The sequence below is a fragment of the Mustela erminea genome, chromosome 5 (genome assembly GCF_009829155.1).
Source record: "Mustela erminea isolate mMusErm1 chromosome 5, mMusErm1.Pri, whole genome shotgun sequence".
In the NCBI taxonomy this organism is placed as follows: Eukaryota; Metazoa; Chordata; class Mammalia; order Carnivora; family Mustelidae; genus Mustela; species Mustela erminea.
The window spans coordinates 26,129,285-26,151,159 of record NC_045618.1 but is presented as its reverse complement, the minus strand read 5'-3'; the positions used below and the strand labels follow the sequence as shown (position 1 = coordinate 26,151,159).

At 40.1% G+C, this 21,875-nt stretch overlaps 1 protein-coding gene across 6 annotated transcripts in view; it reads right to left on the bottom strand.

The window, feature by feature from the left end:
- GABRA5 (gamma-aminobutyric acid type A receptor subunit alpha5) overlaps positions 1-21,875 on the bottom strand; it is an 88,781-nt gene that overhangs the window by 53,205 nt on the left and 13,701 nt on the right. For all 6 annotated transcript variants that reach the window (XM_032342300.1, XM_032342302.1, XM_032342304.1 and 3 more), the window contains 3 exons: positions 19,381-19,502; positions 17,461-17,528; positions 17,130-17,350 (listed from right to left, as the gene is read on the bottom strand). In XM_032342300.1, coding sequence (XP_032198191.1) covers positions 17,130-17,350; positions 17,461-17,528; positions 19,381-19,502 — 411 coding nt within the window. The remainder of the gene's footprint in view (positions 1-17,129; positions 17,351-17,460; positions 17,529-19,380; positions 19,503-21,875) is intronic.

Genomic DNA, 21,875 nt, shown 5'->3' with positions numbered 1-21,875 from the left:
CTCTCCTCTCCCTGTTTAATAATATACTTTCAATCAGAAGATTAAGGCCTATCCTCTTACTCCCACCCCTCAACACACATGTGCTCACACATTGTTCCAAGTTTAGCACTGACATCTTCCGTAAGGATGTTTTCACTATCTCAGCTGCACCAAGAATGTAGAGCAGGGAAAGGGAAGGCATACATCCTTCAGAAGCATTTGAAAATTTCGGTTATTTAGGTAAGCAAAGCATAGCTTGTATGCTTGGGCCTGACAGGGCACCCAATGCAGGTAAACACCAGTGCAGTGGACACCACCCAGAGCCCTGAAGGAAAGGTTCATGCTGTCTGCCATCCTGCCAAGTCTGAGCACCAGTGCACTGACTGCTTGGTGCCCAGAGCTTGCTCTCTGCTGCCCCACACTCAGGAAAAGTCTTTAGTAAAATGCTGAGAGCCAAACATAAACATCTAATTTGACTGCATTTTGTCTGCACTACATATCATCACTAACCAGTCTCAGAGACTACACAACTTCAAGCTATTTAAAACAAAATTTAACCTTTCTCTGACCTTCTCAAGAAACCCTGGTGCCCTTCCAAGTGTTTCCATTCCTTCCTTCCTTCAAATCATTACCTTGAGGAATAGCACAACTTCTGCCAAGACAGATCTGGGAATGACTCTGCACACTTCTCAGAGACCACCCCATTTCAGTTCTATCAGCAAATCCTGTCAGGTCTCCCTCCAAAATGACTCTGCCCATTTCCCCCCCATGGCTTCTGCCTCTGGCAGAGTTGTCTTCATCTCCTACCTAGATAAAGCAAGCAAGACTCCTTGATGCCACTTGGAAGCCCGAGTTCTTTAAGCCATATTTTTTTCACAAGGCAGCAGACTCCTAAGCTTAAAACACAAGAGAGGTCCCCAAATACATTAAAGTGGACCTTACTCCCCACATTAGCCTCCTGCCGTTTCCTTAAAATACTGAGCTCTGCATGTCTATGCACACCCTTTTTCTTACCCACCCAATGCTGCTGCATCCTTCTAGCCACAAATGCAAAGTGACTTAAAGAAGCCATTCTGGCCTAACTTCCAGCCTGCAAGTCCCCTCCTATTATTCTCCCATGTTCTTTTTCTTCTGTATCTCAATGCTAACAGAAAACAACATTTCCTAGGCTTACATTTAATAGTGTATATTTATTGACATTATTAAAATTGCCTACAGCATTATGGAAAAAAGGTAGGTTCAATTTTAAACAAAAATAATTTTAATAATAAAAATTAGATTAGCACTGTTTACTATTTCCTTATTAGAAGTCTATTAAAATATTTATAGTCTATTTGGTTATTCATACTTTTAAAATGCTTTTCAAAAAAAAAAAAAAATCACCCCAATTGAAAGACTGTAGGGAAGTAACATCACCAAAATGACAACTTAGGAGAGCCCAGCATCTATAACCCCATAAAGATCAATAATCAGCTATCCACGAACAAAAATAGCTCTGTTAGAGAACTGAAGTCCACTTAAGAAACTCTAGTGACACAAAGGAACAAAAGCCTGCAGATAACCACACAGAAGAAAGGAAAGGAAGACAACTTTGCTTGGTTCCATCATTCCACCCCTCAAACTATCATTACTTAGAGCCAGGAGGACATTTCCCAGGCCTTTCAAGGCACCACCTTAAGTTCCCGCTTCACTTCGACCCAACTAAGACTGACAATGAGACAGCGGTGGTGAAGAACAGAGAACAAACACAGGGACTGCCAGTAGCAACCACCCAGTAGGAGCAAGAGCAGTTCACAGTAATCTGCTCTGCGGACAAACCCGGCAGATTTTATTACCAAAGAAACCAATGGCTAGCCCCTGGAACCATGGAACCCCTGCAGATTCTGCCAGCTTTTGCCCCGCTGGTATTCATAGTCACTGATGCCAGCTACCTAAGTCCCTCCCCACTGTGTCTCCCACTGGAGCCCAGGAAGTGCAGCTAGCCCTCTGGGCTATGCACAAGGATCACTAGTCTGATCCCCATCACTAGTCTCCACTACTATGTGTCTGTGGTGTAATCCAGCAGCCCCAGAATTATACACAGACAGCCAGGGCCCCCATGCTGCCAGTGAGTCCACAGCTGGCCCTAGGCCTTGTTGCTTGTCCTGGCTCCCACCAGTACATGTGACCAGCCCCTCCCTACACAGGTACCTGCAGCTGGCACCTCCAAAAATATGTCCACTGGTTCTAGCCACCACAGCCACATACCCTGATCCCTAGCCACGGACCATGGAGATGCTGCTAAGAACCCAGCAGCTATTACAGCCACTTGTGGCAGTGCTTGCCACAGAATTCATAAAGAATCAGTGAAACATGATTCCACCAAAGGAACACAATAAACTTCTTGTAACTGGGCCCAAAGAAATGGAGATCCAGGATTTGTCCAACAAAGAATTCAAAATAATTGTTCTAAACATATTCTGAAAACTACAGGAGAATACAGACAAATAACGTCAGGGAAATTATACAAGATAATAATGAGGAGATCAGCAAAGATATAGGGGGAAAAAAGAACCAAAAACAAAACCACTGGAGCTGAAGAAGACAATGACTACAATGAAGAACTAGAGTAGCAGACTGACCAAGCAAAAGAGACAATCGTGAGCTAGAAGATAAATAAATTGAAATTATCCAGAGAAGTTAAAATTAAAAAGAATGAAAAGGAATGAAGAAAACCTATGGAATTTATAGGACATTATTAAGGGAATTTAAGGGAAGTTATACTATAACGAGAGGGAGAAGGGAGTGGAAAGTTAGCTTATGGCCATAATACTGAGTTTACTTAAGGCAGTAATACCTGAGAATGTCCTAAAGTTGGGGAGAAATTTGGATCCCCAAATTCAACAAGCTAGTAGGTCACCCGAAAATTTTAATTCCAAACAAATTATAATAAAACTACCCAAGACAAATTATAATAAAACTGTCTAATGTCAAAGACAAACGGAATTTCAAAAACAGCAAGAAAAAAAAATCTCTCATACAAGGGAACCCCCATGAGGCTACCAGTGGATTTTTCGGCAAAGATCTTGCAGGGGAGAAAGGAATGAGATGATATGCCTAAAGTACTAAAGCAAAACAAAGCAAAACAAAACAAAACAAAATAATGAAGAATACTTTACCGGGTAAAGCTTTCCTTCAGAAATGAAGGTATCACAAAGATTTTCCCTAGCAAACAAAAGCTGAGGGACTTCCTCATCAGCAGTCCGTCTTACAAGAAATGCTGAAGAGTTCCTCAAGCTGAAATTAAGGGACACAGATCAGTAATACGAAAAAATATATAACACACTAATAAAGGTAAGTATATAGCCAAATTCAGAATACTCTGCAATACTGTTAATATGGTGATATGTTAAAGCTTAAAGGGAAAAAATTATTAAAAATAACTGTAACTTGGAGGACATAGGGAGATGGAGAGGAGATGGGAGTTGAGGGAAATTGGAAGGGGAGGTGAACCATGAGAGACTATAGACTCTGAAAAACAATCTGAGGGTTTTGAAGGGGCGGGGCGCTGGGAGGTTGGGGGAGCCAGGTGGTGGGTATGATAGAGGGCACGGATTGCATGGAGCACTGAGTGTGGTGTAAAAACAATGAATTCTGTTATGCTGAAAAGAAAAGAAAAACAACTGTAACTATAATAATTCATTAATAGACACACAATATAAAAAGTGATCAGTTTTGACATTAAAAACATAAAAAGGGAGGAATAAGAGGGTAGAGATTTTGTAGTGATTGAGGATAAATGTTATCAGCATAAAGTATGTTGTGATATATATAAGATGTTTTATGGAATCCTCATGTAAATATCAATTCATAAGGAAGAGAACAAGAGAGGAAGAAAGGAACAAGGGAAATACAAAACAATAAGAAAACAATTAATAAAATGATGCTAGTAAGTTCTTCGCTGTCAATAACTACTTAATGTAAATGGATTAAATTTTCCATTCAAAAGATATAGAGTGGCTAGATAGATAACAAAAGTAGACCCAATTACATGTGACCTACAATAGGTGCAGTGTAGATTTAAGCACGTACATGGGCTCCAAGTGAATAGATGAAAAAAGATATTCCATGCAAATGGAAACAAAAAGAGAATAGGAACAGCTATGCTTATATATAAAAAAAGAAAATAGATTTTAAGCTGAAAAAATGTAACAAGAGAAAAAGAAGGTCATTATATAATGATAAAGAGATCAATTCATCAAGAAAATAACAATCATAGATATATATACACTCAACACTGGAAAACCTAACTGTAATACTAAATGTGAAACCTAAATCGAATACTAACAGATCTGAAAGGAGAAATATATAATAAAAAAAGTAGAGGACCCAATACCTCATTTTCAACAATGGATACATCATCCAGACAGAAAATCAATAAAGAAACCATGAACTTGAACTATACTTTAGACCAAATGGATCCAACAGACATAAATTATTATTTGCCAGCAAAATGGACAAACTAGAAAAGATAAATAGATTCCTAGAAACATACAAACTACAAGACTGGATCAGAAAGAAAGAAAATCTAAACAGATGAATAATGAGTGAGGAGAATGAATCAGGAATCATTTTCCAAAAAAGAAAAGTCCGGGACCTGATGGTTTCAGTGGTGAAATCTGACAACATTAAAAGAAGAAGAAGCACCAATCCTTCTCAAACTCTTCCAAAAAATGAAGAGGAGAGAACACTCCAAAGTTCGCCTTACAAGGCCAGCATTACCCTGATAGCAAGGCCGGACAATGGCACCATAAAAAAGAAGAAGAATCAATGAAACAAGATGGGATTGGGAGGGAGACAAACCATAAGTGACTCTTAATCTCACAAAACAAACTGAGGGTTGCTGGGGGGAGGGGAGTTGGGAGAAGGGGGGTGGGGTTATGGACATTGGGGAGGGTATGTGCTTCGGTGAGTGCTGTGAAGTGTGTAAACCTGGTGATTCAGAGACCTGTACCCCTGGGGATAAAAATATATGTTTATAAAAAATAAAAAATTTTAAAAATAAATAAATAAATAAATAAAATGTTTTAGTAGGGGTAAAAAAAAAAAAAAGGAAAAGAGCAGATAAATGTCCCTGATGAATACAGATGCAAAAATTCACAACAAAACATTAATAAGTTCAACTCAACACTATATTAAAAGAACCATGGTATGGAACCACAAAAGATCCCAAATAACCAAAGCAATCTTGAAAAGGAAAAGCAAAGCTGGAGGCATCACAATTCCAGACTTCAAGTTATATTACAAACCTGTAGCAATCAAAACAAGATGGTACTAGCACAAAAATAGACACATAGGTCATTAGAATAAAATAGAAAACCCAGAAATAAGCCTATGATTATATGGTCAATTAATCTTTAAAAAAGTAGGAAAAAATATTCAATGTGAAAACGACTGTCTGCTCAACAAATTGTGTTGAGAAAACTAGACAGCAACATGCAAAAGAACGAAGTGGACCAATTTCTTACACCATATACACAAATAAATTCAAAATGGATCAAAGACCTAAATGTGAGACCCAGGTCTCACATGGTTTATAGTTTCAGAACCATAAAAATCCTAGAATGGAACACAGGCACTAACTTCTCTGACATGAGCCAGGGCAACTTCTTTCTAGATATGTCTCCAAAGGCAAGGGAAACAAAAGCAAAAATAAACTACTTGGACTACATCAAAATGAAAACCTCCTGCAGAGCAAAAGAAACAATCAATAAAACTAAAAGATAATCTATATGCTAAGATAAGATACTTGCAAATGACATATGAGTTAGTATCCAAAATATGTAAAGAACTTACAAAATTTAACACCCAAAAATGAATAATCCGATTAAAAATGAACCGAAGGAAGGAAAAGGATTGTCTTCTCCAAGGAAGACAATCAGATGGTGAACAGATACATGAAAGATGCCCAGCGTCACTGATCATCAGGAAAATACAAATCGAAACCACAAGATACCACCTCACACTTGTCAGAATGGCTAAACTCCGCAACACAAGAGACAACAGGTGTTGGTGAGGATGTGGAGAAAGGGGAACCCTCCTGCACTGTCGGTAGGAATGCAAACTGGTTCACCCACTCTGGAAAACACTATGGAGTTTCCTCAAAAAGTTAAAAATAAAACTATCTTACCATCCAGCAATTGCACTACTGGATATTTACCCCCCAAACACAAAACCACTAATTCAAAGGGATACATGCACCCTGATGTTTACAGAAGCATTATCTACAATAGCCAAATTATGGACACACACACACACACACACACACACACACGGATATTACTCAGCCATTAAAAATAATCAAATCCTGTCTTTTGTACTGACATGGATGGAGCTAGAGAGTATTATGTGAAGAAAACTGTCAGTCAGAGAAAGACAATACTACATGATTTCACTACTGTGGAATTTAGCAAACAAAACTAAGGAGTATAGGAGTAAAAAAAGAGAGGGGCAAACTAAGAAACAGATTCTTTTTTTTTTTTTTTTTTTTAAAGATTTATTTATTTATTTATTTGACAGACAGAGATCACAGGTAGGCAGAGAGGCAAGCAGAGAGAGACGGAGAAGCAGGCTCCCTGCTGAGCAGAGAGCCCGATGTGGGACTCGATCCCAGGACCCTGAGATCATGACCTGAGCCGAAGGCAGAGGCTTAACCACTGAGCCACCCAGGCGCCCCAAGAAACAGATTCTTAACTATAGAGAACAAACTGATGGTTACCAGAGGGGAGTGTGGTGGGGAAATGGGTTAAATAGGTGATGGGGAATAAGGACAGCCCTGTGATGAGCACTGGGTGATGTATGGAAGTGCTGAATCACTATATTCTACACCTGAAACTACTATAACACCATATGTTAACTAACTAGAATTTAAATAAAATCTACAAGAAGAAGGTCCACTATGATCAAGCAGGATTTACTTCTGGGATTCAAGGATTTTTCAATATACACAAATCAATAAATATGAAACACCAAATTAATAGGATAATAAAGATAAAAATCATATGATCATCTCAATAGATGCAAAAAACTATCTGACAAACTACAACACCATTTCATGGTAAAAACAAATTTGGTATAAAAGAAACATAACAGGGGTGCCTGGGTGGCTCAGTGGGTTTAGCCTCTGCCTTCGGCTCAGGTCATGATCCCAGGGTCCTGGGATTGAACCCCACATCGGGCTCCCTGCTCAGCGGGGAGCCTGCTTCCTCCTCTCTCTCTGCCGCCTGCCTCCCTTGCCTACTTGTGATCTCTGTTTGTCAAATAAATAAATAAAATCTTAAAAAAAAAAAAGAAACATAACATAAAGAAGTCATATGACAAGACCACAGCTAACATTATACTCAATGGTGGAAGTTTGTAAGTTTTTCCTCTAAGATCAGTCTCACCTCTCCTATTCTAACATAGTACTGGAGTGCTGGCCAGAGCAATCAGTGAAGAAAAAGAAATAAAAGGTATCCAAATTGGAAATAAATAAGTATAAGTCCTCTTTGTTTGCAGATTATAGGATCTTATATAGACAGAATCTTAAAGACTCAACCAAAAAACTGTCATAATTAACAAAATTGCAGAATACCACACCAACACGCAGAAATTAGTTGTGTTTCACTACACTAACAATGAGGCATTTGAAAATGAAATAACAATAGAAGACTTAAAAATGAATTTAACTAAGTATGTTAAAGATGAAAACTACACAACTTTGGTGAAAGAAATTGAATGAAGAAAATACAAACAAACACAAATCCTGTGTTCATGGATCAGAAGAATCAACCATGTGAAAATGTCCATATTACTGAAAGCCATCTATATGTTCAGTGTAATCCCTACCAGAATTCTAATGGACTTGTTCACAGAAGTAGAAAAAACAATCCTAAAATTCCTATGGAACCACCAAAGACTCTAAACAGCCAAAGCTGTCCTTAGAAAGAAGAACAGAGCTAGAGGATCACGCTTCCTGATTTCAACTATATTGTGAAGCTGCTGTAATCAAAGCACTAGGCTATACTCACTTAAATATAAACACATAGACCAATGGAACAGAATCAAGAGCCCAGAAAGAAATCCTCATATATACAATCAACTAACGTTTGACAAAGGAGTTAAACAAGCTCATTGGGAAAAGAATAGTCTCTTCAATTGTGTTGGGAAAAATGGGCAACTACAGGTAGACAAATGAAATTAGAACCCATCTTATATCGCTCACAAAAAATAACTTGAAATGGATTAAAGGCTTAAACATAAGACCTGAAACCATAAAACTCCTAGAAGAAAACACATGGGAAAAGCTCCTTGGCACTGGTCTTGGCAACAAACAGCACCAGCAACAAAAGCAAAAATTAAGAAGTGTACTATAGTAACTAAACCTGTCAGGATGGCTATTATCAGAAAGATAAGAGATAAAAACTGTTGACAAGGATGGAGAGAAAAGTGAACTCTTGTGAACTGTTAGTGGGAATGCAAATTGGTACAGCCACTATGGAAACAGTATAGAGGTTTCTCAAAAAAAATTAAAAAATAGAACTACCATATGATCCCATAACCGCACTTCTCAGTATATAGCCAAAGGAAATAAAACTAAGATCTCAAGGAGACATCAGCATTCCCATATTCAGTGCAGCATTATTCACAATAGTCAAGAAACTTGGCAGCTATCCAGGTGCTCTGCTGTGGATGAATGGATAAAGACAATGTGGTATATTTATAGAATGGAGTATTATTCAACTATAAGAAAAATGGAAATCATGCCACTTGCAGTAATCATAAATGAACTTTGAGGGCATTATGTTACATGTTACAAGTCAGAGAAGAAACACTATATGATACCACTCAAATGCATAATCTAAAAGATCTGAACTCATAGAGAGTAGGTTGATGGTTGCCAGGGGCTGACAGGTGTGGGGAAGGGGAAGATTTGGTCAAAAGTATAAACTTATAAGATGATTATGTTCTGGAAATCTGATGTATAGTATAATTATTAATCTAATAATACTGTATTATATACTTGAAAGTTGCTAAGAGAGTACATCTTCAGTGTTCTCATCAAAAAGAAAAAAAAGGTAGTTATGTGATCTGATGGAGGGGACAATCATTTTAGCATATATAAGTGTATCAAATCAGCATGTTGTACTCTTAAACTTACACCATATTATGTCAGTTACATCTCAGAAAATCTGAAAAATAAATATGTAAGTAAGCGATTATAGCATAAATACTTCAACTATCCTTAAACTATTTTAAAATATTTTTGAAGTCTGAGGATTCCCAGCATCCTTGGACCACTGTTTTTTATTCATTCCTATTGGCTTATGGTGCTTTGCACATCATAAGCCAATAAGGGCCATTGGATAAAGATGACCACTAAAAACTGTTTTTGCTTCTCTTAAACCAGGCTGACTGCAATGGAACTTTCTGTGATAACCTAAATGTCCTCTATCTGTTCTGTCCAATACTGAAGCCACTCCACAACTAGCCACTGGCCTCTTGACATAGGCTAATACAACTAAGGAACAGAATTTCAATTTGTTTTTTTAAGAGAGAGTTTATGGTTTGTTTGTTTGTTTGTTTGTTTTTTATTTGACAGGGAGAAAGAGAGAGAGCACAAGCAGGCAGAGTAGCAGGCACAGGAAGAGGGAGATGCAGGCTCCCTGCAGAGTAAGAAGCCTCATATGGGCATGATTCCAGGACCCTGGGATCATGGCCTAAGGTGAAGGCAGTTGTTTAAGCAACTGAGCCACCCAGGTGCCCCTCAAATTTGATTTAACTTTAACATGCCATATGTGTCTATAGGCTACTGTATTGAACAACATAGATTATAGGAAAGACAAAAACAAAAACTCATGATTCCAGACTTACCTAGGAAATATTTTAAGTGTGGAGGACTCTACCACTTTTTTCCTTCTTTTCCATAAGCATCACTTTTCCTTTCTTTCCATACACATCAGACAAATTCATTATTTTCAGGGCAAATACAGAAAGCCTCACTGCATTGGCCACATTATCAAGACAATGACTCCTCTAAATTTAATATTACCCAAGACACTTGTCTAATATTTATAGATCATCTCAAACTCAAAGCATGGAGAGAGTGAGCACGAGATGAGATGACCAATTTCAGCATTCGTTGACCATAATCCTAGCTGGTAAGAGGAGAGCTGGTTACTCACTTTTTCCAGATGAAGGGAGGGAAGGACCTTTTCAGCACCCCCTTGAACATGTAAGTCAGCACTCTGGTGACACAATGGCTTGGTGGTAGTTTCGAGCTGATTATACACTGGGGAAAGTGTGGGGCTAAGGATGGATTTCTTGGCTCTGAGCATCCTCAGATCTGTTGCAGATATGCCAACTTCATTTCCATGCAACTCACTCCAGAAATGCAGCAGGTGCCCCTTCCCTGCCCCGAAAGTGTTTTAGTAAAACCAGTGCTTTACTTGAATCTGGTAAAGAAGCAGGGTCAGAAATGCTCTCTATCCTAAATTGGCATAGCACCACCTGGTGGACATTATTTTCACCTGTGTTGGCAAAAAGGCGTGCATAGCTTCCTATTGTATACTTCTTAGATAAGATATTATATCAAAATAGATATAGGAGGATGGATTTGGCATTTGGGCTCTAGTGATAGTCTAATTCCTCATCTGCCAATGGGCATAATAATGGTAATAAATTCTTAAGGTTTTAAGAAATTACGTTTCTGGAGCACCCAGCACACAATAAAGGCCACACGTTTCTGAAAAGTAATTAACAGATCAGCTTAAATGGTTCTTTCTTTTCAGACATTAACTTTGTGAGGCTGGGGGCCTGGGCTGGGGGGCCCTGGAGCAAAGACCCTAGCCAGCAGCTTCCTGGAGGTTTCCACCCAGAACTTGCAACCATCACCTCCAAAGAGCAGTCACTAGAGATTCCTGGAAACCTTTTGAAGACATGGCCCCAAGCTTGTAGGTGGCTCATTTCCAAGAAGGTCCCTGCCTGGACAGGAAAGTGAAGAGCTGACCAGGAGCCTGGCTTCTCTCTTGCTAGTAGAGAATATCTTACAGCCTCTGTGGGGTCAGGACCTCAGAAGACAAAAATGTGCTGTAGATGGCCCATTTGCAAAAGATGAAGTGTCCTTCATGAAATGTGTGCCTAACAGTCCAAAAGTCCAGACTGACCAGATTGAACTGACCCAGGATTATTCCAGTCATGTTTTCAAACAAAATATGCAATAAGTATGCATTAAAATATCCTCATTTGTATCCCACAAATACAAATTGTTAGCCAAACATCGACTCTAGTCTTTATAAACTGGTGGAAATCTATGCACTGAGCATGTTTGTTAAAAAGAAATTCTGCAGGTGTCCTGTCTCAATCCCTCAAACTAAGGTCTGAGAAGTGGGAGGGCCTAGGCTAAGAGAAGGCAGTGCCATGCATTCCATTACCACTGTCCCTGCATAAATATGTAGGACATTCCTCTTGAGGGCCAGCCCAGGTGCCAGGTGCAGGGAACGAGATTACTCATGGTGCCACAAAACACAGAGGACCCACAGGTGAGTCAGGGTGCAATAGACTGATGGAGAACAGGAGATGTCGGGGAGAAGTCCTGGGGAAGTCTTGGTTTTCGATGGCTGAGGAAACTGAGGGAGGGTGTGGATGTGTGTGTAATGGAGATCAGAGTGGCGGTGTGGTCTAGGTCAGGTTGCATGTCCCCAAATTTAGATCCTTCTTAGTCAAGACAGTGCACATGCTATCCTGTGGGAGTCATTTCCCAAAGGGAAAGAAGAAAGCCCATGTTACTAGAAATCTCCGGATGAGTCAACTTTTAGACAGTGGCTACCAATAACATCTTGTGTAGCAAAAAAGGGGAACACTCCATCTTCGTCTTCGCATTTAAAGTGTGAAGACGGAAGTAATAGACAGGATTTCCACTCCCACTCCTGGTGAAAAGGAAATTGCTAGTTTTTCTAAAGAATAATTTGGAAGTGGGTATCAGAAGTCTCACCTTTTGGTCAGTTATTGGAATTTATCCCAAATATATAATTATGAGTTTGCATGGCAATGTTGCTTATGACAGGAAAAATGGAAAGGACATGAATTTTTGTTAAGACACTATATAATGACAGGATATCCACATGATGGAACGTGATGGACCATGACATTTCAGAATGATGTTTAATGATGGGGGGGGTGAGGCAGAGTTTTTAATATATTTTAAATTATAAAAACTATTTACAAAAAACTTTTCAGAGAGTGAGACCACTCAAAAGCTATAGGAGAGTACGTGTGCAGACATACCCTGATATACACACAAAACACATGTACATGATACACACCAAACTTTAAACACTGATTCCCTTTGGTCTGAGTGTTATAGCTGTATTCCATACTCGGTGATTTTCCATGTTTTACAAATTCCTAATTCACGTTTTGGTCCTTGTCATTAAAATAAAGATTATCTTAAATATTGCAATATTTAGCCAGCATATCTGTTGGCATCATGAAAGACATTTTTATCTACACATTGGTGTGTGTATATGTGTGTGTAAATACAGATATATAAGGGTACATATACATATCAGTACACTGTTAAAAAATTCTACTTATAAATGTATAATTTCCTTTAGATATGTTATCCACAAGTCAAACACGTATAATATACATATAACTTCCTTCAAATTATTGGTCTTCTAACTTTAACAGATGCTGCCAATTACTATGCAAAAATGTGACTATGCTGCCTCCCAGTGGCCATTCCAGGAATCAAAGTATCTACTACTAGTTTTCAAACAAATTCTCAGACCCTACAGCTATACTGCTTAGTAAGAAAAGAAACACAACAAAAATGGTTCTAAAAGATAAAATGACCAAGGACTCATGACTACTAAGTGACAGAGTAAGGACTTGAACTTAAATCAGGCTAACCCTAAAGTCCATGCTCTTTTCACTACATCATAGTTCAATTCAAAGCAAGGCTTTCCACTGATGAAAATCTAAATGGGGTGTAAACAATGATAAAGATACACATTTCTATTAAGATAAGTGCCAAAAGCACATGCAATAAAAATGCTTATGAGATCTGTATGTGCAGGAAACTTTTAGAAGAGTGTTATTTCAGGGAACAGATGATAGATCTTCCATAATTCATGTGAAGAAGTATTTAAAAACAATTGTAATAACTAAATTTAAAAGTTCTGTATTTGCCTGGTAGGAAAAGAACAGTGTTTTTTTTTTTTTAAGTGAAGAGATGTGTTTGCGATATTTATTTATTTTTTTAATTTTATTTTATTTTTGTGTTTGCCATTTTTAAATGCATTCAGAGTAGTATTTAAAAACACACATAATAAAGGTGTTTATAAAAGTTGAAAAAAATGCCTTTTTCATATAAAAATAGCACAGGCAAATATGTAGTGTGTGAAAGTGACAATGTGGAGTGGCATGCAGTGCATGCATGACTCTGTCCAGTATTTTTACTATGTACAGTGCATTCTATGACCCTTGCAGTGGTCCAAAGGAAGTGCAAAATATTTGCCCAGATGTCTCTATGGCAGGCCTTTTGCAGGGCGATGTTGGATAGAATGGTATTCAGGTTTTCTGAGACAGGCAGGATCATGTGGTCCTAGTAGAGCCTGCCTTCTAGTAAATTCTTTCTTGCCTATTGTGGCTTCCATCACAAGAAAATAAGAGAGACTTGCTTTTCTGCCAGAGGCTCAAAGACCAGGGAACTATGCCCTAAAGTGGTCATCACTGTGGGTCTCACAAGTGTTTTCACTATTAGAAGGTGGGGGGATGTGGAGATGAGAGGAAGGCATTGTCTCCCAGTTCACACGTTCATAAAGGAAAATGGATCATCAGATTTGGCATGTTCCCTGAGAGATATGGTCATCCTATACTGCATGGGTTTGCCTGGGTGTGGAATTGGGACCTCCCGCTATGTGATGACAACCACAAGTTCTACCCAGGAATAAAAGGGAAAAAAAAAATAGCAAGGCTGACCAGAAGGACAAGTCCTTTGGTCCCTGGATGGACTGATGTCGAGCTCTGGGCTCTGTACCCCCTTTCTCCAGTCCTGCAAGGGTAGGCCCAGGAAATTGCCATGTTAGGGTTCCCTTTGAGGTTTCCTGGCCACCTGTCTAATGTTTAAAGCACAACTCTGGGGACAGTTCTGTAAAATGTATCCCTCTGTTTGTTTAAAGACTGTCCTCAACAAATTGTTCAGTACTCTATATGTATCCTCTTCTTGAGGGCCCAACCAGAAATGTTTGTTGTTCTCCATGGAATTATCCTGAGCAGCTGATGATTTTTACCTTTACATCCTATAAGCAGATGCCCCATTGGTGGTTGAAAGTTCTTCAGAATCAAAATTGGTAATGACTTCCAGGCAAGCACCTAAGACTTTCTGGCAGACCTTTAGGAACAAATGTTCCCTTGGCTTTTTTGGAATCACCTATTTAAAGAATTCCATCTTAAGAACTGTGTGTATCTTTGAATGTTACTTCAAATGATCTCTGGGGCATGGCAGGGATTTTACACCAATAAATGCTATCCATGTACCATGATCTTTACGGAGTTACTTTTAGAAGCTGATAACAGTATTTTATTAGACATTTGTCTCAGAGCATCACATGAACCCTAGTTTGTTCTACACTTTCATATTTCATCTTTTTCATTAGGTCCAAGGTCTGGATAAAAATATAAAAATCGGGGAGCCTAGTTGGCTCAGTCAGTCAGTTAAGCCTCTCACTCTTAGTTTTGGCTCAGGTCATGATCTCAGGGTCACGAGATCAAGCTCTGTTGCTGGGTGTGGAGCCTACTTAAGAGTCTCTCTCTCCTTTTCCCTCTTCCTCCCGCCTGCCCCCGCATATTCATGCTCTCTCTTTAAAAAAAAAAAAATGTAAAAACATAGTTTTAGTTGGAAAATGTGAATTTTTTAGATTCCTTTAAATGATTGGTACCACAAGTAACATATTAATAGAAATCTTTGTACCTAAAGCTTAGTCTATATTCTTCCTTATTCCCTTAATATGGATGTTACGTGGGAATTACCACATCTAAGTATACCATTGTTTTTGTAAGGCTTGACAGGAGTGACCCAAATGCTAAACAGAAAGGCTCTAACACTGACAGGGTGGGGCAGCTCGACACCAACGGCTGTGTGATTCGTCCTATCACACTGTCTTTGCTACATCAGTAGGTAAAATGGTATCAAATTATAGCTATAGTTCTATCACATAAAGTTCATAACCCTTTCAAGTGAAACTACGTGCACTTTCCAAATGTATATGACTGAAAGAGAAAACTCATTATCAACTTCGCAAATCATTAGCATACATCCTCTGCATAAACAAGGAAAAGTTACTGCTGACAAGCTGCTCTGGTTCTCATCATCTTCCTTCTGGGCATAATATTTGACAAGAATAAGAAAAAAGCTAGGATATGTCTAATAATGCTGTGTCCTTCAATTTTCAAGTGTGGTGGATTAAACAAGAAAATTGGTTATACCTGAATTCAAATTCCCAATGCTTTTCTCACTAGCTGTATGACCTTGGGCTGATTACCAAATCTCTCAGAGCCTCATTCTCTTTGTTGGTTAATGCAAATGATATCACATAGTGGCCAGGCTGTTTGTGAAGTTGCCAGGTATATAGACACTCAGTAAGAGGAACCTCTGCTATCCCTTCCCCTTCTAAACAAGGGGCCTACCTAGCCCTGGCCAAGCAATCATGCACCAAGATTAAAGCATCCCACTGTCTTGGGCCTAATTACACTTGCTCAGTGTTAGAAACCAGATATGAATCAGGGTCAATAATCTGTGAGGACCAGGAGTATTTTTATTCTATGAATAGAACGAAGGCACACAGCAGGCTCACATGGGGTCCCCACATTAATGGCATCCAATCATTCATCCCACCCAGCATCTTCTAAGACCTGGGACTCTCCACACCTGGTCTCTGTTCACAAGGCTGAACAAAGTGCCCTTGGATTCACTGCATAGACTGACTCTCTTTAACAAGAATGATGTCCAAAGACTAATTTTCTACACTTGAGATATTTCGTAGCTTTTCCACATACTTCTCTCCATGGAGAACAGGCTGCCCCATGGCACTGATGTTCACAATTTATGTTTCCATTCATGGTCAAAACATGTTCAAGATCAATGTAGGGAAAAGAAGAGTGAAAAATAGTGCAAAATGCTGAGGTGTGTATTATAGGATCATTTATCAGAATCCTTATGGGGCTGTTACAAGAAAAGTCGAGATCTATTGTCAAATAGGTTTGGGGCACAATATGTCAAAACATTCCTCGGAACATATGTTAGGGCATGAACCTCAGAAGATGCAGCATCAGTGTTATTTCCACTATGATTATTTCTTCCAAACATCGTTTATTGTAAAGAACTATAAGTTTGATGGAGAAAGAAATTCCAATAATGTTTACATAAATACATGTTGTTTCTTTTTAAAAATTTAACTTAGATTTAGTGCTTTTTTTATTTTTTAATTAAAAAAAATTTTTTTTCTTTGAAAAATACTTAGGCCCACCATGGAAACTGAAAAGCTATAAAGGAGCCTTTCTCGCCAGTCGATGTATTGATTTACTCGAAGGCAATGAATATTCAGAATTTAAAAATGACTACTGATCATTTTAAATTAGAAATACTAAAATTTAACCTCGGCATTGGAATGTTTTCAAAACATGTGAGAAACGGGCTTTTTTAAAATTTATAGGGTGCACAGCTTCAATAAAAACGATTCTCCTTAAAGAGAATTTTCCCTAACTTACATCATCTACGTCACTGTTCGAAAGACGCTTTCTATCTGGAGTCAACAAGTACAGATAGCAAACACATGGGCCTACTGCAGCTCAGGGAAATAATCTGCATGGACATCAGTACGGACAGGTGAAAAGGCAAAAACTATCGCAAACATGCAGGTGCTCACACACACAAAACAGTATTTGTACCCATTAAGCTGTAGGATCCCCCAAGGGTAGGACAGGCGGCGGCAAGGACCCCGCGCTGCACCCCTGGCCAGGCACTGTTGGCAGCCCCACCTCTGCCGCTTTGTGCGCACTGCGTGCGCGGCTGCCCTGGGCCCTGTGTGCGCGCTGCGCTGTGCCGTCTCCCCGCAGCTGCAGGTACTCACCGCATGGTGTAGAGCAGCGTGCCGTCGTCCTCCAGCCTCAGCAGCTTGTTGGGTGTAGTCATGTTGTGGGCGATGGACTTTTTCCCGTTGTGGAAGAATGTGTCTGGGGTCCAGATTTTGCTGGCAAGAAGATTGTTGAGAGGGAGGCGCTGCATGGGCCCTTTGAACCGAAGCCTTTCATCCTTCCAACTTTGTCGGAAAAACACATCTATGGTATATTCCTAACGCAAAGGAAGGCAACCGGGTGACCTGTCAGTAGAGAAGGCCCTTTGGGGAGTTGTTTCAGTGCCTATTTAGAATGGTCTGGGCGGGGCCATGCACTGGGACCTACCATTTCTGTGTCGGATACCGGGCCGAAGCTGGTGACGTAGATGTCCGTCCTCACTTGAGTGATTCGTTCTGAAACACAGACACAGGTTCTTGCCTGGGCACGGAGCTCCCACGGATCCGCCCATCACAGCGTCGTTATGTCCTTAACCTAGGAACCAATCTCACTCTTGGCAATCACAGGGCTTTAATAATGTGTTTGTTGAATTTGGAAAAAACACCAAAGGAAGCCAAACTGCTCCAAACTACAGTAGGAAAATAAAATGCCCACCGTGTAAGGAAAGAGTGTTGGCTCTCATTGTACTTCTTGCCCGGTGAGGATCAGTCAGGAACAGAGAAGAAAGGGGCCGTGGCTGTGGGACCTGGGGTGGGCTTTAGTTTTCGTCCTCCTTAAGCCTGGAACAGTACTCCCAATCTCACATTGTGTAACCCGCTATCCCACACCTTTTAAAAGGGTTAGGCAGTTCTGATGAGGGGATTAAGATCTGAAAGAATGTCAGCTCCAGACTACAGCAGTGGGTGGTTTTGGAAAAGGCTGTATGAGAACATGTCCACAGTGTAGCTTGGGACAGGACTGCTTGAGAAGACCCATCTCACCTTATGTTGCATTTTGAATTGTTTAGAAATTTCTATCATGACAGACTATTGTATCAGTTACAATTATTGAAATTTATAGAGCAATAAAAGTAGCTAATAATATTGAGGGTGAAAAGTGTGTGCTCCCTGGGCATCACCCAGGCCCTGTGGTCATGAATGGGGACCGTTAACAGTATACTACAGTTCACTATAAATACTGCCATGCCATTGGTAGCATTGCTGAGTCACAGCTAGGGGGCTGGGGGGGGTGACGAGGAGGACCTTTTTCTCTGGACATCTCCCTGCATGGTAATCATAGATGTGCATGGTGTGTAGTTATGTATGTGCAGGTGTTAGCATGATGTGTGTACATTTGATGCCCACTGAGATGCCAGCCCCAGTAGTCAGCCCCTTTGGCTCTCTGTGGTGTTCTCAGGATCCTGTGCCACAGAAGTGTGCCACATACTGGGTGGAGGAGAAAATACTGTATAGCAGCAACTCACTGGATCGCTGCATACTTTGATCCTTGTGGATGTGGTCAAAGAGACAGGGGCTTCTGGACATTAGAGGCCCAGGGGCGTAAGTCAGACGGTGGAGTAAGACGGTGTCAAGGAGGATTTGTGGACTTTTCCTGCCCAAAATGTAGTGAATGGCAATTCATGCTTTAAGTGAATCTCCCTGTTAAAACTGCAATAATGGAAAAGAACTTTTTCCTCTAAGAATGTAGTTGCTAGAGGGTCTCTAACTTACCTAATGGAGCAAGTTCAAATGCACCACATCTAAATCAGCTACAGCCAAGGGCACTGCATACGCCTGGAGACAGCACATGAGACTCAGCACAAAATTAAGCTGTTCTAATTGTGCCCTGAAAACATCTTTTGCTCACCACTTATTTTTATCAACTTCCATGGGGTTAAAGTAAATACAATTATTATGGTCCTAGTGAAAAAATTAAACATAATATATGAAGATATAAAGAGCAATTGCATTAAACAATGGATTGTGGAAAGGATTTGCAAAAAGGATTTGCATCAATATGAGAGTAGGAAGTTGATTATGCGTTATTTCTTAGCATAAGGTAATTCTGGCTTTAGTAACACAGAGGAACTGTTTCCTCCCTAAGTGAAGCAGAATGGGTAGATTATCTGAAGAAAAGGGAGTTTGCAGAGAAACCACATCCCCCAGCTTTTTGTACCTGGGGAATGACAACAAAGAATACTGGGAGCCTTTGCAACAACCATCAGTGCAAACTCCTGGCAAGGAAGCTCTTGAACGAATGGTCTGCATCACAGCAGATGTGAGTTTGAGGCCAAGTTTAGTGGGCTGCAGCAGAGGAGAACCTACTCACCTCCAAGGCCAGGCCGCAGTCTATTGTCATAGCCATCCAAAAGCCCATCCAAGATCCTGGTAAATATTGTGATGTTGTCATTGGTCTCATCTTTTACTGAACTGGTTGGCATCTGTGAAAAGCTTTTTAACAGAGAAGCAAGAATTCAAACGTGCATTAAATATTTTTTACAAATTCTTCTCAAAATACAGAAACCAGAAAACGATAGGGCAACTTGCCTTGGAGGGAGGGCACCTGAAAAACATCTCCTCTATTAATTTAGGCTATTGTTTTTCACAGACAAGCCTTAATTCTGGACTTTCCGTAGAGTGTGCTGGTTCTGGGCTGGTCACCCATCAACAGAACATGATGCTCAAAACCATCTCTGCCTGATTCTGAGGCACGGTTTCTATTAGGATTATAGACATTTTTAAAACTTAGACTAGCAGTGCCTAATCCACTCTTAGGAGAGTTCAGATGTTTGGTTTAAACACAGAAAAAATGAGTTTTCATATTGTTAATGAATCACCTGTAATGAGCAGTGGAGTGTGGAAAAGATGTTCAAAATGATGCAATTCGAAAGACTGGTGGGCCCAAATTTCACTGCATCCCTAATTGGGAGCATTTGTGCCATGAGCAGAATGCCAGAATTAGAGCATATGGTGACAGAAACAATCAAGTTTTTGAAATGTCTCTGGGCTTCCTCACTCATCGGCACTGCTTGTTGCTGGCACATTCAGCTCCAGCCAAGGCACATGACCCAGGGTACATGAATTATAAAGACCGGACTGAAAACCCACCTCAGGGTTTACTCAGCATCACCTCAGATCAGGGACTCAGGGAGCACAGTATTCTGAATGACCCAGCATATCAGACTTAGAGCAAAACCCCAAGAAGAGTAGGCTAAACCTTCAAAGAAAAACCTAGAACAGTCCTGGATTTTCCAATTCAGTGCATTTATCCAGGTTCCAAACACTTGTGTGGATGATCTGGAGCAGATGGAAATGAGAAACTGCCTCAAGCAGACATGGGCAAACTGAGGAAATTATTTGGGAGGGAAAGAAAACTCTAAGTCTAGAAGAAGGTAATACAGCTCGGGAACATGGATTCCACCACAGGTTTCTATGGCTGCTTTCAAATGTTGCAAAAAAGCAAGATGTTTGGAATTACCAAGACCTCGACCTACACATATAGCTTGGCTTTGGGTAGAACTTATGCTGCTGAAAGCCAGCTGTGGGTCCCAGGAAGTTAGCACCCTGGGCACTTGGGAGAAGAACAGGAGATCCCTGGGATTTCCCTGAAGTGTCTCTTACAGTGCCCCAGCTCTACTAATGGCGATTCCTTTGCCATAAATTCTCTGAAATGAGAGTAAGACCAACCATCGGCAGTTGGATGTTGAGGGCAGAATCGATGTATGCTTGCCCCACCCAGTTCTTGAAACTCGGTCATTTGTATTGATTGCATCTAAACAGATCAATTCTTTACTGCTTTAAAGCTATTCCCTTTTGAATGGAGAGTATAAAGTTCTTTTGATCTAATTTTCACATCACCATTAAGCATACAGTTGAAACTCTAACAAGCTAAAATTCAGTCCTGTTCATATGCAGCCCACAGACTTTTTTTTTTACTCTGTGACTTAGTGTTTGAAAATATCAAATTCCCTTCCTCTTACATCCACCATAGTTTCACTCTTGAGAATGATGAAAACTTCAGCCTCACAGACCTAATACCAGTGGTAACAGGCCTTACCACTGTCCCCTGGGTCTGGGAGAGAAAGAAACAGTGACATTTTGTACTTGCCCAATTGAGTAAATTGCTCAAACTAAATCTGTCCTCAATATCCACTTCTTATGGTGGTCATAACTCTTATCAACAAGTTTGATTATTTAATTCTAGGCCATGTCTAACTGTCTGGGTTGGGGAGGGGCGCTTCACTGGCTCTTTAACTTAGCCTGGAGGGGAGAGCATGCACAGTAGCAGAGAAAGCAGATCACTTCTTTGTGCAATCTAAAAAAAAACTTGCAGAAATAGTAGGATGGCAGTTAGCAGGGGTTACGGGTGGGGAATTCTGGGGATGCCAGTCAAAGAATACGAACTTGTAACTAGAAGATGCCAGTTCTGGAGATCTAATGCACAGTATAGTGATTACAGTCACTTACTATATTATAAACTTCAAAACTGCCAAAAGATTCTCTTAAATGTTCTAGCCACAGAAAAGAAAGGATTTTTTTTTAAATTTTTTCATTAGAGAGAGCACAAGCTGGGGGAGCAGCAGGCAGAGGGAGAGGGAGAAGCAGGCTCCCTGCCCAGAAGGGGCCCTACGCAGGGCTTGATCCTAGGGCCCTAAGATCATGACCTGAGCTGAAGGCAGGCACTTAACTAACTGAGCCACCCAGGAGCCTCTGAAGAAATGATAATTATGAGAAATGATAGAGGCGTTAGCTAAGGCTACAGTGGTAATCCTTTTGCAATATATACATGTATCAAATCAACACATTATATGATCAGTTATATCT